Raw genomic sequence first — 15,019 nt, forward strand, 5'->3', positions numbered from 1 at the left:
CAAGCAAAAGCAAGGAAAATAAACTATAAAGTATTTATCTAAGCATGTGTAAATATATTTTTCTGAACAGCAATAATTTGAGCTACATTCTTTGACATTATATTTCGATTTTTTAAAAGAAGTTAAGTATTTTGAGTTCGGCAATCAGGTAACTTCTAAGCAATCTCGAAGCTCTTAGGTATCCGTTTATATATTGTTTTTTTTTTTTCTTAATAATAGTGTGGGTTTTTGTGAGAAGAGAAAATTTGTTTGGTCACTACTATAGCTTTACATAGCAACAGGGTGTGATTTAAAAAAAAAAGTGTATTAATGACCCATAATGAAGACTAGAACAAGTTGATGGACATTTATATATATTCAACTTAGATAACTAAACATACAGCTACATATGAAGACATTTTCCTTTAGGAATGTTATTAGTATAATGTGATAATCATGGTTTCACTGATTTACAGTAAGCGTCATCTTAGAATTCTATTTTGCAGTTATGGCTTTTTCTAAAGGTGACTGATACATCATGTTTAGCTTTCCTGTAATTATTCATCCTTGTATATAAGTTTAGTTTTTGATATGATTAAAGTTCTGTTAGACCAATATTATAGATGTCGGCCTGGCCTCCCTTTTTATTAAATCAATCTGTGCATCCACCAAAATGCGGGGCAAACTGCTTTTGGGACAGAAAAAGCAGGGATGGGTCTAGCAAGGGGATTGCACGGGAAGGGGAAAGGGGTGTATGCACCCCCTTTTACCGCACAGATACTTTATCTTCGGCTCAGATGTAAAGCTTTGTATATAAACCGTAACGGATCCAGACCTACTTGAGGTAGTTTCAAGGTGGATCGGTTGTTTCTACCCAAAATAAAGTGCAGAGCTTCGATTTTGGCCAATAACTGAATAAAGGAAGGGCCTCCCCATTAGTTGAGTTTAAAAACCTTTTTTGCTGATCAAGTAACAAGAAATCCTGCCCTGAATAGTTTGAAATCAGCGCCCTTACCGGAGTCAGAAGGCAAGATTTCACCAACTCACCTTCAGAAACTGTAAACTGCAGCGACCGCTTTTGTTATTGACTTTTGTTATTGGCTAACACACCTGCTAACATAAGAAGTAACAATTAAGCTTAAATCCAAGATTCCCGGTAAAGAGAAACTAGCACCAGGGTACTGTTAAAAAAACGCATGTTTTTATCCTGGGGCGGGGGGCGGGGGGGGGACGCGCTTGAAGGAAGTTTGGGTGCGGATGTGCCGCGGAGTCCTTCAAACCCTGAACATGTTTAAGACAAAATGATCCTTTCTTTACGCGGTTTCGTGACCCAGTCTTAGTATTCATCAGTTCTCTTTGTCGTCACGCAACGGTCCTCCAGTTTTGGGGGAAGACTTAAACACGAAAGAAACTCTTTAAGCCCTAAGAGTGATCAGCGTCAAATTTCTCCTTCTAATATCACTGCTTTATAAACAGAGTGGTCATGAGAATTAAGGGCATGATCACACAAGATGAATCCAATTGATACTTCAACACATGAGAGAAGAGAGAGTAGTCTCCCTAATCCGCTCTGGGATAACAAGGAAAGAGAGTGTAGGTGGAAGCTATTCCGCCCTCTCTAGATATTTGTATAAGTGTTTATGGACTCATGGGATCGTAGGTTCACCAAACTTAACCAGTCATTTATGATACACATTTTAATATTATTTGACTCTTCGCATTAACACGATACACTTACTACATTTACTACAACATGTATAACTTTTTCCTTTGCTTGAGTCAAAACGTTACATCCTGGAAGGGGAAAATTTGACGTGCATTTATTATTTATTGTAACAGCGTCGTCTGCAGCAATATCTCTATCATTTTCAAAACCTTTTTGTTTTTGTGTTAACTATCACTTGGAAGTAATATTTCCTTTTCTGTTCCTTGTCGTTTATCTACGTCATCATTTTGTTTATCCTGCTCGTTACTATCATCACTGTCTCGATTCTGCTCCTGTTCCTTATCATCGTCCATCTTATTGTACGCCTCGGTAAATTTCTCATCAGTGAAGCTCTCCACCAAACCTTCGATCTCCCCTCTATCTGGGCATTCAAGTTCGTCAAGAATCCGCCGGATATCTTGTACAGCAGCAGATGTGGATCCACGATGCAGCTCCAAAGATGATTTGACCAGTAACGTGATATCCAGCGGCAACAGAGCGACGCTGATTACAGAACCAGCAACGTGTGCTGTGCGAGTCCCCGCAATAGCCGCACTTCTGGCTACAGCGCCTGCAGTACCGGCCGCTGATGCGGATATTGTGGCTGCAGAAGTGGCTGCTCTGAAGAACCTGGCACCGAATTCTACTCTCTCTTCGGTGGACGTGCCGATCTCTTCATAGAATATCCGCTGACTAAGAAATTCAAATCCACTTCCTTCTAATTCTCTGAGCAAAACCGCGTCATCATGCAGCGGTTTAAGCAACTCTGCTAAGCTAGAGATGAAGTTCTCCAAGGAGTCTAACTGTTCCTGGAGCTCACTACAAGCTTCACGATCGTCCTCAATTGCCGCTTGCACTTCTTTGAGTCCTAACTTTTCTAAGATTATCTCAAGGACTTAAGAACCAAACATGACCAGTCCTCCCGCGCCACCTATTCCTGCCCCAACAAGGGACACTACGATCCCTGCCCCAAATGTAAAGGGTGCAGCAATGAGGCCCGCAACTGACAGGATCCCTCCTATGGTACCCATGGATGCTCCCGTTATGGTTAAAATATTCACCTTTCTGTGATGTTCATGTACCTTTGTGGCTAGTTCTTCTAATTGTTCTTTAGTGCGTGTTCTTATTGGTATCCAGCGTAGAAAAGCGTCGTGTAATTCCTCTCGAAGTTTGCGCAGTTGATCAAATTGCGCAGTGATATGGTCAACGATGAATGATTCGCGGTTTTCGAGCATCTCACTGGTATCGTCCTTGTTTTTTACCTCTGTGGGTACAGCTACTGCCAAAAAAAGAAAGAAAGCTCTATGTTTCTTGGCTAAAGTTCTCTGCCACAATAATTCACATAGAAAAGTAGAAGCTACATTGCAGTTTTATTTTGCGTTTTATTTTTCGTTTTGAATGTTGCGATCAACAAAAAATGGCATTCACCTGCCTGCGGTCAGCTCTTAGCTTTTTCCAGGCGTTTAGATAGTGGAGAGTGCTGCGAAATGGAGAGCGAAATGTTATTGAATGTTGATTAAAATGGAAAAATCGTTGTTGAATCTGATTTATGCGCAAATGTTCGTTTTTTCGCGCTAATGAATGTATCATCGCACTATTAGTCGCCGTTTGACGCAAATGAATGCGTATTTTCTCTTAATGAACGGTAAAAGATGTAATTCCCCGTCCCCTTCCCCCGCCTCTCACCTGGGTATCGAAAGCCTTACAAGAACAGGCGGGAAGCAAAAACAAAAGCCAAGCACAGGGAAGTGCTTTTGTCGTTAATTATCATCTATTCACTGTTTTACATCTTCAATGTAATGTTTTATTGTTAACAAAAGCATCTTGTTGTTGTTGCTTTGCAATTAACGGCTTGGAATCATCGTGGTGTTAGAATCTGTCAGACTCAAAAGTGACATCACAGACCACTACAAACAAGAACGCTCTTAGTAGCGTTGAGTCTCGCTTGCTTGGAGATGAGTTTTGTTGTCAAAGGCCCCGGTGCCGTTATACTACTTTTTCGTTTGGAATACAAAACGAGTGTTGTATGTCATAATGTATATACTCAAAAAGTAAAAATTGCAAGGAGAGATAGGCCGCACATCTTAGCCTCAAACCGGTGTGAAACCTTTGAAAACCTTCTACATATTGATATTGCTCCATTGAGGAGTGCTCTTTCAGGGATTCTACACTGGAAAAATTGAACGATGATTTTTATCGGTATCAGGGGCCCATGACTCTGTCAGTATAAATATACATAGCTTCTTTGTACCGGACCAAGATACGGTTCGGTACAGTATATGTTCAGCACAGGAAAAAAGTGTAAGTTGAACAGAACCTTATACAACACACAGCTAATTCAGTTCGCGCGTATTCCTGTTGAATTTGTTGTCCGTTTTATAGGATATCAATATCGCATGAAAGTAATGACATTTTCCATAGCTACTTAGTATCTACTTTTAATATCTCCGTACAGTCTCAGAGTACAATGTTTAGAGTTGTACACAGCATGCATTTTAGATGGATAGATAGATTGATAAATAGATAGATAGATAGATAGATAGATAGATAGATAGATAGATAGATAGATAGATAGATAGATAGATAGATAGATAGACAGACAGACAGACAGACAGACAGACAGACAGATAGGTAGATAGGTAGATAGATAGATAGATAGATAGATAGATAGATAGATAGATAGATAGATAGATAGATAGATAGATAGATAAACAGGTAGGTAGGTAGGTAGGTGGTTAGGTAAGAACCTTAGTTTATGGCACGATAAAAAGATCAGCATTGCTGGTGGGGTCGTGCATACAACAATTACAAGAAAAATAAGGAGTATTGAAAGCAAATGTACACTTAAAAATTTAAAACTGTTAAAAGTTTTTTCTTGTATTACAGTATCACCAGGATAAAGCGTTTCATTTTACCGGAAAATTTCACTTTCATGTCAAAACAATCACTGACTCAGACAGACTCGGATTAGTTTACTTGAATTTAGCGTTCAGTACAGCGAACGGGATTATGTTCTGTGAAATTTATCTACAGTCTGCGGCCCACATCATCACTGATCCACAATTTATTTATTTATTTTATATTCAAGTTCTTTTTAACCATCCTTGATCCCTGATTTCTCGATCCTCGATCCTCGATCCTGATTTTCCAGTAAACCTTGAAGTTTTGCTCATTAAGATTATTCTTTTTTTTTTCGACCACTGAAGTGATCGTTTTTGGCTCCGCACGTTAACGCACGTAAATTTTAATCACGTAAATCAAATAGAGGTAAGACAAAGTATTGAGATTAAACGTCAAAATTAAGCGAGTTTCTACTTTTACGCTTTCATAATTGTACGTGCAGCCTTTCATACATTGCCTTTATTTTATTTGCGAACGCAAATTTTACGCACGTGCGCACATAAAAATTACGTGACAGTGGATACTTCATATCTCAAGTATTTATGAAGTGCAACACGACTTCACATCGTAACAACTGCGAAAATCTATCAATTAAATACATAAAACAAAGTGAATCTATTTAACCGTACATTTCCTGTAATTGCGACAATATTCTGAGAAACGTAACGCCTTAAAAAGCCACAAAATCCTGAGGATTTCCCCGCTATAATATTTTCTCATCCTGCTTGGGGATGTGCCTGCATGTCGTCCATAATTACACGAAAATCAAGGGCCTCCATTCGAGGAAAATTACGGCATTGCCAAACTTACATGCGTCATTTCAGTCATCGCCGAAATAAACTGCATTCTCATCACGAGACTCATTTCCATACAATGAAAGTCGTCATGATTCTTATCCCCAGTTTCCACGGTCTTCGCTAGGAACGCGGGGTCTACAAACTAGGTCCCACCGCCAAAAAAAAAAAAAAGACGATTGCATTTTAAGATTCTCGCTTTGCTCAAGCAAGCGAGACTAATGAGGCAAGCAGTGTCTCCGTGAAATAACACGTTTGTTTAATGGACCACTGTACACAAAGTGCTATAATTAGAGATATGGTTAGTTAAAACACCCTATAGCTCAGTGTTAAAATACTCTTATGCTTATACATCATTTTGGATCGGGTTTTAGTCCACTTAGGCTTATCTACGTATGGACACACACGATAGTGACCAAAAACTGAATCTGTTGGAACAGCGCAAGAAAACACTGCCGGATTTTACGCTGGCGATTACTTTTCAAGCGAGAAAGGACTATATTTGCCAGAAAGGTGTCGTTGTACAATTTATGTTGAAGTTTAGTAGGTGAATTACGTTTAGCTTTCAGAGCTTTTGTGTGCTACTGTCCCTGTTAAACTTGATAAAAGGCAAAAAGAGCTGCAGTTGAGAAGAGCAAAGCTCTTATCATGACCCAGTGCCCTTCTCTGCTAGCAACAGAACTTAGTGATGGACCACTGTTTGCGGAACTTGATGATGGCGATGGACTGATTCCTGAAAAAATATATATATATATATTAAGGTAACGGATAAATAAAACTCGTAGCCTCGGCTAAGCCTAGGCACGGTTCATAAGTGACGTTATTTCACTGAAACAACCATCTTTTCTAATTTTCTTTTTTATTCCGAGAAATACATGCATAGAGCAGCTGAACTTTAGGCTTTTAGCTGAACGCTTACCTCATCAATGGCCGAGCAAAATTTACCCAAAACTTGAAGAAATGACGAAATAGTGCATTATGACGTCTTGTATTTCTGACAAAAAAAACTCCTCGTCTTTTAGTCTAAGTTCTCCTTTAAAATCTGTTTATTTAAGGAAGGTATAAAAAAAAAACTTGGAAGAGTGCCTTAGTACAAACAGCCAAACACCTAGTCGAAGGTCCAAAATGCTCTGTTGCGCGCAGTTTATTTAATATTTATTTATTGTTTTTCAGTTAATCTTTATATTACCGTAGACGGGTTTCAAAACGTTTCAGTTACACGTACAAAGTACCTGTTTGTAAGACTGGGATGATGTCTTTGTTACAGTCATCACTGGTGCAACACTCGACTGCGCATTCCAGCTGGGTCAACCTTTGCCTTCTGTCTCCTTTGAAAAAACCGCCCACAGCCGCACAAGCCGCTTTCTTATCTGTAATCATCGATCAAAAAAGAAAAAAAAAGTAGACTTCTGTTGAATTTATGAAAAGGGAATAATACCAAAAAACTTTTTATATTTGTTTTAGCTTGTGCCTTCAGCATGAGAACCTCCTGTCTCCCAACCTTAATTAACTACAGTCAACTCTTTCTGAGGCGGACACTTAGTGTCCGTCTTGGGGTGGATTTCCACTGTCGCGTAATTTCTCCGTGCGTACGCACGTAAATTTTACGGGGATGAATAAAATAGAGAGAATGTATGGAAGGTCACTCGTAAGCGTAAAAGGTTGAACCTCGCTCAACTTCTTGTTTAAGCTCATCACATTTTATCTTGCCTCTATATTATTTACGTCGTGGATTAAAATTTACGTGCGTTAACGTACGTAGCCGAAAACGCGTCAGTGGAAAATAATCAACCTTTAGGGAGCTGTCCATCTTATAGAGAGTCAAATAAAGGGAGTAACGAAAGGTAGGGACCAACTCTAGGTGTCCGTTTTACAGCGATGCCATAGGGGAACTGTTAAGAGAGAAACGCTTGTGAAGGCAAAATCACAACCACAAACCAGTGACGGTCCACCAGATCTTTAGTAGACCTGGATCAGTAAAATCTTGAGTACCAAATTTTAAACTTAATTCTTAAAGTATCGAAAGAAAACAAAAAGAAGCTGGTGAATTATATTTGCCCAAATATAATTCACAACTTTATTTTTGTTTTCTTCCTTCATTTTTTCTATCACTTTCCCTGCCGTAAGGATCAGTTTACTGTTTTAAGTTTAAAATTTGTTAAGAGAGAATCAACTGTAAATATAATTCCTGTCCAAAAAAAAAAAACGTTTTGTCTATTGCATTGCCAATATTGGAATATTCTCACACATCACCGGTCGAGTAAAAAATAAGTGCAAAAAATAAAATGTTTCAGCGCCATTGTAAAGCCATTCTCAATATGCGAACTTATTTTAATTTACGAGTTTCAAGTCTCGAATTAATCAGAATAATTAGCGTAACAACAATCATTCTGGGCAAAGGGTAAAATCATTTTTCCTACCAGCACAGTTTATGCATCCCCGAACAAACGTATCCACGATATTTCCTTTGCTATCCTGATATTTACCCACTGCAGCACCACAGTGAGAAGTACCGAGTGAAAATGAATCATTGGCGCAAATCTGGGTCCGCCGACTCTTTGAGCGCGAACAGCTGGTCGCATTAGTTCCTAGACATGAAAAACACTGTTTCGGACCAGAAGCTAAAAGAATGAAAAAACAAAGAAAACAAAACGTGTCCGTTAACAATTAATCACTAATGAAAAATAAGGGACGAGCGTTGGAAATGGGATAGAGAGAGTGGGGGGGAGGGGAGAGAAAGGGAGAGAGAGTTGATATATTTTAAGGTAAAAGGTAAGATCACTCGAGGCGTCACCTTTTTTGATTACCTATATATGTTAACTCATTCACACTATAGCTATCTTCACACTATACGGGGTAGCATTTTTGTGCCGACGCGAAATTCTATTCGCCATATCATGAACACCTATCTGATATGTGAGTCAGTCTCTTTTTTCCAGATCGGCGCGGTACAGCTTCGCTCAGTTAAGAGACATCGCACCGAAATCATCATTCTTATCGTTCCAGTATGGTTTTCAAGCCGGCAAAAAAAAGCTATGTGGTATAGTGTTAGCATAGCCTAAGTCTCCTACTAATACATCCAGACTACCTTCTCCCTTTTCTCATGCGCCTTTTCTATCTCTCTTTCCTCTACCAAATTAGATAGATTAGATTACTTCAGTTTTTTAAGAACTATAATCCTCTTTGCTATGCACTACATAAGTAAACAGAGCCTTGTGCCTGACTAGCCCTTGGTTGGCTCGCAGGTGAATAGTGTTCATTTACTTTTACTTTTTCATGTTTTCTTTCTTATTCGTCTCTTTTATTATCATGGTTATGATTATTATTATTGTTACTCTCGCGAAGCGAGTGGCCGTAAGTCCGCGAGCGAAACAAGTTTATAAATTTGTAGCGCATGCAGCGCGCGGCAACGCGCACAACAATCGCTAAGCGAGGCGTGATCTTGCTTTGGTCAAAAATCTCTCTCTCTATCGGTTTGGGCGAACGCAGGTGCCTAGCAACAAGACAGCGTGTAAACAAAACCGCCACAAAACTTGCCCGGTTGCTTTAGCCGCCATTTAAGGGGACAAGAAATGTCATTGGTGATAAATTTCGTACCTTTAACAGAAAATGGATGTGATTTGGACCATTAACTTCAAAATAACAGCGGAAATCGGGAAAAGAAAACATGTTTTGCGTCCTACTCCGTAGACAAAATTCGTTTTTGACTGTCAATATCTCGGTTATTTTCCTGAAATATATCTTTGAATTCGTGTTTAATACGGCTCGTTAAGCTTTAAACTGCCTTTGCCGGAGGAAGTTCCATGGAAAAGGGTTTACGTCAAATACTTTTAATAGTGCTTATATCGTGACCCTCAGTAGAGCAGTTGTAAAGGAGAAAACGCGCCAATCTGGGGGCGCGAGGTTCGATTCCTGATCTACTACCTCTCTCCTTCTTTATTTCATTATTTTTTTTTTTGGTTGTTGTTTTGTTTTTTAATATTTATAAATAAAGTTTCCTTTTCCTATCGGCTTTTTCCCTTTCTTCTTACTTCTGGCGTTTAGCCTCTGCTTCGCGAGGCTCTGCGATTCACGTATTTCTAGTTATTATTATTAGCAATTATTAGTAGTAATAGTCTGTAGTAGTAGTGGCATGGTAGTAGTGAACAACAATCGCACTTGAAAAGTACACTTCCAAAAAAAGGCCAAACTCACTTAAAATTAAACCGTTTAACCTGCAAAACTCTGTCCTCCATTAAGGAGATGGAATGCCTTTGAATAAATTGAATTGAATGCGTTTAGTATTCACCTCTCCCTCCTTTTTTTCTCTAATACGATACTTGAAAAATAGAACATCCTTCTTCTAATTACCTGCTGTTGTAAATACTTTGACTGCATTGGTTGATGGCGATCCGGTCGGTATTTGTGTGTTGCAGTTGTTCCCAGTGCAGCAGTCGATCTCACATTCCAACAAAGTCACTGATGTTTTTCTTTTCAAGTAACCACCAAGAGCAAAACAAGCCGCTTTTTTATCTGATTAAGAAATGTCACTTGGTTTTCTTAAGGTGGCGATAAGAATATAGACACTTACCGACGTAAGCTGGCTCTCTGAAGTGGAAGATTTTTAATGCAGCGTGAGCAGCAGAACTTCTCTTTGAAAGCAACAATATGAACAATACCACTTTTATGTAGCTTAACAGCCCATTTCCGAGTCCCCCCAGGCCTCTGTATCAAAACGAGGTTGGGTGCTCCAGATTTCTTGAGGAAATGAGTTTTATTTGCATAAGAATGAAAAATCATTTCCGTATCAAAGGTTGAGCACCTAACCTCGTTTTGATACAGAGACCCTGGGGAACTCGGAAATGGCCTATTTGAGTAATTTTCCCTTCTTTCATCCTTCCAAAAATCCTTAAGGAGATTCTGTCAGGAATGTCCTTAATTTTGGATGTGATCCTCGCTACCCTGGATGCCAGACACTTTTCATGCGCGGTTTCCGGTTTCGGTCGGCCGACCGCTCGGCGAAAGCTCCTCGTCGCACGCCAGAAAAAACCTCTGGTACCCAGGTTAGATCCTCGCAAGTTGCATAAGGCCCGGTTCAGACGCCGCTCCACTCATGTGCCGAACCTAACTGATGAATTAAGTACAGCAAAAGAGCGGCGTCTGAATCAATTTGGTACGGCAGTTTTAGTTTGGTGCGGCAAAAGCGTTAAGTTCGACAGAGTCTGTCGAACTTTTGTCGAACGTAACTTAGGTTCGACACACGGTACGCCGTCTGAATCAGATGTCACGCCAGTGTCGCTCCAAAGTCGAACTTATTCAGTTAGGTTCGGCACATGAAAAGTACGGCGTCTGAACCAGGCCTAAGCAACCTAACGGATTGAAAGAGAACCTCGGAAACTAAAATTCTGGAAAGGTGGACAGCGCTATCAACTGGATAAATAAATATCCAGCGGATAACGCAATCAGTTTTCTTAATACTTATCCACTGGACAGCGATTTAGCCGTTGGATAGCGCTATCCCACTTTCGAACAACAGCGGCCTGACTTTTAATAAGTCGTTTTTAACTTTTTAAGTCCGATTTATGGGCAAATTCTTGTTAGGGCTTGTCCCTAACAAGAATTACGCATGGGCAAATCACACAGCCGGTAAAGCGTGGCTTAAAAACTCGGCTCTACACTCTCGCCATTAGGGAAAAATACATGTTGCTCTAGTGTCCTAAAAATTGGCTCTTCAAAACGCCTTTAGGTGCTCGTTTTTGCAAATGTTGCCCTAAAGTCGGGGTTGGACAAAAAAAGTGAAAATCACCTGCTTTTAAGTTAACAAGCGAAAGTTCGAGAACAAAACTAATTGCAATTTTAACACTGTGAATACATGAAAAGTTCTTTGACGTCAAACTGCTTAGTGACTTGATTCGACGATCTCGTTCCCAGGAGAGAGCCCTGGCCCTAAGCCTCAGTGTGGTGAAAACTGCCTGTTAACTTACCGGCGCAGTCAAAACATCCTCGATATGCCAAGTCCTTAACATTTCCGGAGCGATCCCGATAACTACCTACTACAGAGCCACAATGAGTCGTCCCAAGCGAACCAAAGCTTGGATTTAGGGAACAGGCTTGGGGAGGATCCTTGTTGGAGCAAGTATCCAAGCAATGAGTACATGTCGGTAGACCGGCAGCTGTGAGGAAAAAGTTCATATTATCTGACATATCAGTGAAAAGAGGCAAGTAATGAACCTTTCGACGAGCTCAGTTAGCTCAGTTTTTGGTGGTGAGGGATACTCAGTGTCTTCAAGACCACCTTTTTAAATTTGATTAATTTAGTTGGGAGAGACCTTTGACTTGACACTATTAATAAGTGGACCGGAGTACAAGCTGAGTTAAAATGACGTTGTCCTTCATTTGACTATAAGGCTTCGTCATTTTTGAGCATTTTCACAGCGATTAAAAAAAACATCTTTCAGTCCTTTTGGGCCTTTTTACACACTGAAATGGCAGATTTCCCTTTCTTTTCTCCTTTCGGAGCAGGGATCCTCTCTGCATAGGCTATAATAGGGGTCCCCCGGATCGAAACGCTTCATACACTACCTGCATCGTTACAGTTGCTACTTGTGCAACATTGGATATCACATGTCAGCAAGCGACTTTTCCTACGTGATTTAATGTAGCCACCTATAATTGCACAGGCTGTCTTTTTATCTGAAAACAATGAAGTCAGAAATAAATGTGTCTTTTGCAAGTTATATCTTCATAATATGTACCCACTGAATGCAGTTTTAGGAACGTTATTAAGCTTCTTTCTCCGACTTTTTTCAAACCCATTTGTGACAGTTTTTCGATCGTAACTATTTGTTTATTACTTTTTACCTAGATATAGTGACAACAGGCTTCTGTGGTTTCGAAATGTGGTCATGGGGTCATAATAATTTAACCAAACTTTCTTGGATAGTTTTTTGGCACCCATTAAAGTTGTCACAAAGAAATGAACAGGACGTGCCAAAATGATGTCAGAAACTGTATCGAGTAGTAAAGGTAGTTAGATCACAGGTGTTGATTTAGATTAAGATTTAACTTATTTGTCACGTCAAAGAAATGTTTAAGAAAGTCTGTGTTAAAGCTGGGGCTCTTTACCGCCTTATCTTTCACTTTGCTCGGTACGGCTTTGTTCTTTTTAGGGGAATACATTACATAACCAGATGATCTCTACTGATGGAGTACAAGGATTTCTTGTCGTCGTGGTCTTTAACAAAGTGGAGGAGGGTGTCCTGCGTCTCCTGGAGGTATTTATCAAGACCGATAGTGGTTGACTTGTAGGAAAGCTCCAGTTGTATGAGCCCTCTACTTCCTTCAGTTCTGGGCAGGTAAAGCCTGTCCACGTCAGATTTGGGGTGGTGCATCTTGTACACTGTCAGGAACCTTCTAACCTTTGTATCAAGTTTGTCCAGCTCTTGTAATGTCCAGTTTATGACGTTAAAACTGTAAGTTACCACTGGTACTGCCAAGTTGTTGATGGCTTCCAGTTTGTTTGCGGAGTTCCATCCGGATCCTGCGGTAGTACTCTTTCCGGATCTTCTCTTTCATCTGAGAGTGCTGGACTCTGTCTCCCTCGCTTACTCCGAGGCACTTGTGGGTACCTTACTGTTCTAAGTCCTCTATGATGATGTTGACGTCGAGCTCGATGTTACTAGAGTCGGCCTAGTCGCCCTTTCTTGAAGGTGGCCTTGGCGCACTTTTCCAATCCGAACTCCATGCCTATATCGTCACTGAAAGATTTGATGTCTTTCAACAGGCCAGTTTGTTAGTCGTCATTTTTTGCGTCGGTCTTCAGGTCATCCATGTAGAAGAGGTGGCTGATCTTTCCATGGGGGGTGTTGTACCCATAGCCACTCTTGTTCAGGAGGGAGCTTCTTCTTCTTCTTCTTATTATTATTATTATTATTATTATTATTATTATTATTATTATTATTATTATTAACTGTTTGATGCTTTTTATAATTGTTATTAGTAGTTTTTAGATAGTCATTTTACGACAATTCTCTTTCGTACACAAGAAGAATGTACATAGGGTATATATTTTAATATTCATATTCTTGAATCTGTAAATAGTCTATTTTTTTTTAATCTATGAATAAAGTTATTTTTGATTATATTATTATTATTATTATTATTATTATTATTATTATTATTATTATTATTATTATTATTCTAGTTCCTGTAATATTTTATTTCCAAAATTATCCTACTAAACGTACCTGCGCAATTAATACAGCCTCTATAAACCCTATCACGTATACCAAATTTGGACGTATACTTTATCTTGGCGTAGCCACAGTGAGTTGTTCCAAGTGAACGCGAATCTCGGCTACAATCCTGTGGCTCTTGTTCCTCAATGCACTCTGCATCATTATCGTCGAAACACTCCTGGCATTGCGACGGTCCAGAGGCTGCCCATACGATAGCTAAAGGGGAGAAGTAAAGTCAGACGAGAGAGGCTATCAATCCTTTCACTGCCAGAGTGAATAGGGGAGTTTTGTAAGGTGGCTCTAACGTTTGAGTCTGTGGACGAAATCCTATGATCTGACCATTCAAATGAAAGCTCTCTGCCTGTACTTTCACATGGTACTACAAAATGAAATTTGGGAAATTTTGTTCCATTTTGCCTTTAGCCACAATTGGCAGTGAGAAGGTTAAAAACTAGTACCTAAGTCCAACGTTACAAAACAGGGACAAGGGACTAGCGCTGCTATACGTGTACAGCACTGTACCCTTGATTACACGATCGCAATCGAACTAGCCTCCCACGCAGAGGTTCTTAGGGCTTCGTGACGCGCCCTCCTGCAGACGTTCGTGGGCAAGGAACAGGTGACGAGGCCCCATGAACGTCTGCATGGGAGGCTACAAGCGAACATGTGACCATCGCTAATCCGTTTTCCAGCTGACGGCTGATAGAGACCAAGTGGTTTGGTCCAAACATGACAAACGTCCACGGTAAACTCGCATAGCTCTGATTCTATAAAATATACAATTTGAAAATATTTAATATAATACCTTCTCGTGTAAATACAGTTACCGCGTCCTGTGTCATCCTTTCACCGCCATTCTCCGAAAACATGTCCCAGATATCCAATTAAGTAAGTAAAATTAGTATGACTAGTCAAATGATGACGAGTGAAATTAGGGAACAATTTCAAGAACGTTTAGTCCAAATTCTAATAATTTCCCGAGGCTTTTACCTATAAGCTTAAATTTCATGGGAGACAATTGTCACGCTTTTTTTAGAATCCTTCTTGGTGTGATCTTGCGTGTGTTTAGGTTTTCTAAAGCGTCTTTTAATGCCCTGACATATGCATAACATTTTAAAACCTTGACGCCATCTTCGCACTGAGACATATACGGAACGTTGAGTTGGCAATTTTGTAATTTCACGTGTAAAATTACAAATTAAAGCTGAAATTTCGCGCTAAAATTATTTCTCATCCGTGATATTAAGCAAGACAGTTACTTGAGTTCCACGCTTGAAGTGATCCTATCTTACATATTCTCTCCCAAAATTTGTAAGCGTGTATTTTGAGTTCAGCCTTCTAGTTAGCGGCATAGCGTGGTCACGCTAATTCCCGTACGAAATGACAAGCATATGCAAAGAACTTGTAGTACGAAAAAAAAGAGG

The 15,019-nt window shown here is 39.8% G+C and overlaps 1 protein-coding gene and 1 pseudogene across 1 annotated transcript; both read right to left on the reverse strand.

Annotated features, from left to right (window-relative positions):
- Positions 1 to 1,823: 1,823 nt before the first annotated feature.
- On the reverse strand, positions 1,824 to 3,507 carry LOC140931446 (apolipoprotein L3-like; annotated as a pseudogene).
- A 2,266-nt stretch (positions 3,508 to 5,773) lies between these two features.
- LOC140931447 (uncharacterized skeletal organic matrix protein 2-like) lies at positions 5,774 to 14,464 on the reverse strand. The gene is made up of 8 exons (XM_073381260.1): positions 14,401 to 14,464; positions 13,605 to 13,811; positions 11,941 to 12,051; positions 11,343 to 11,531; positions 9,730 to 9,891; positions 7,800 to 8,000; positions 6,612 to 6,749; positions 5,774 to 6,112 (listed from the first exon to the last, which is right to left on the reverse strand). The coding sequence occupies exons 1-8, from the start codon at positions 14,462 to 14,464 to the stop codon at positions 5,973 to 5,975; spliced, it is 1,212 nt and encodes a 403-aa protein (XP_073237361.1). The 3' UTR covers positions 5,774 to 5,972.
- Between the last annotated feature and the right edge of the window lie 555 nt (positions 14,465 to 15,019).

The sequence above is a fragment of the Porites lutea genome, chromosome 3 (assembly GCF_958299795.1).
Source record: "Porites lutea chromosome 3, jaPorLute2.1, whole genome shotgun sequence".
In the NCBI taxonomy this organism is placed as follows: domain Eukaryota; kingdom Metazoa; phylum Cnidaria; class Anthozoa; order Scleractinia; family Poritidae; genus Porites; species Porites lutea.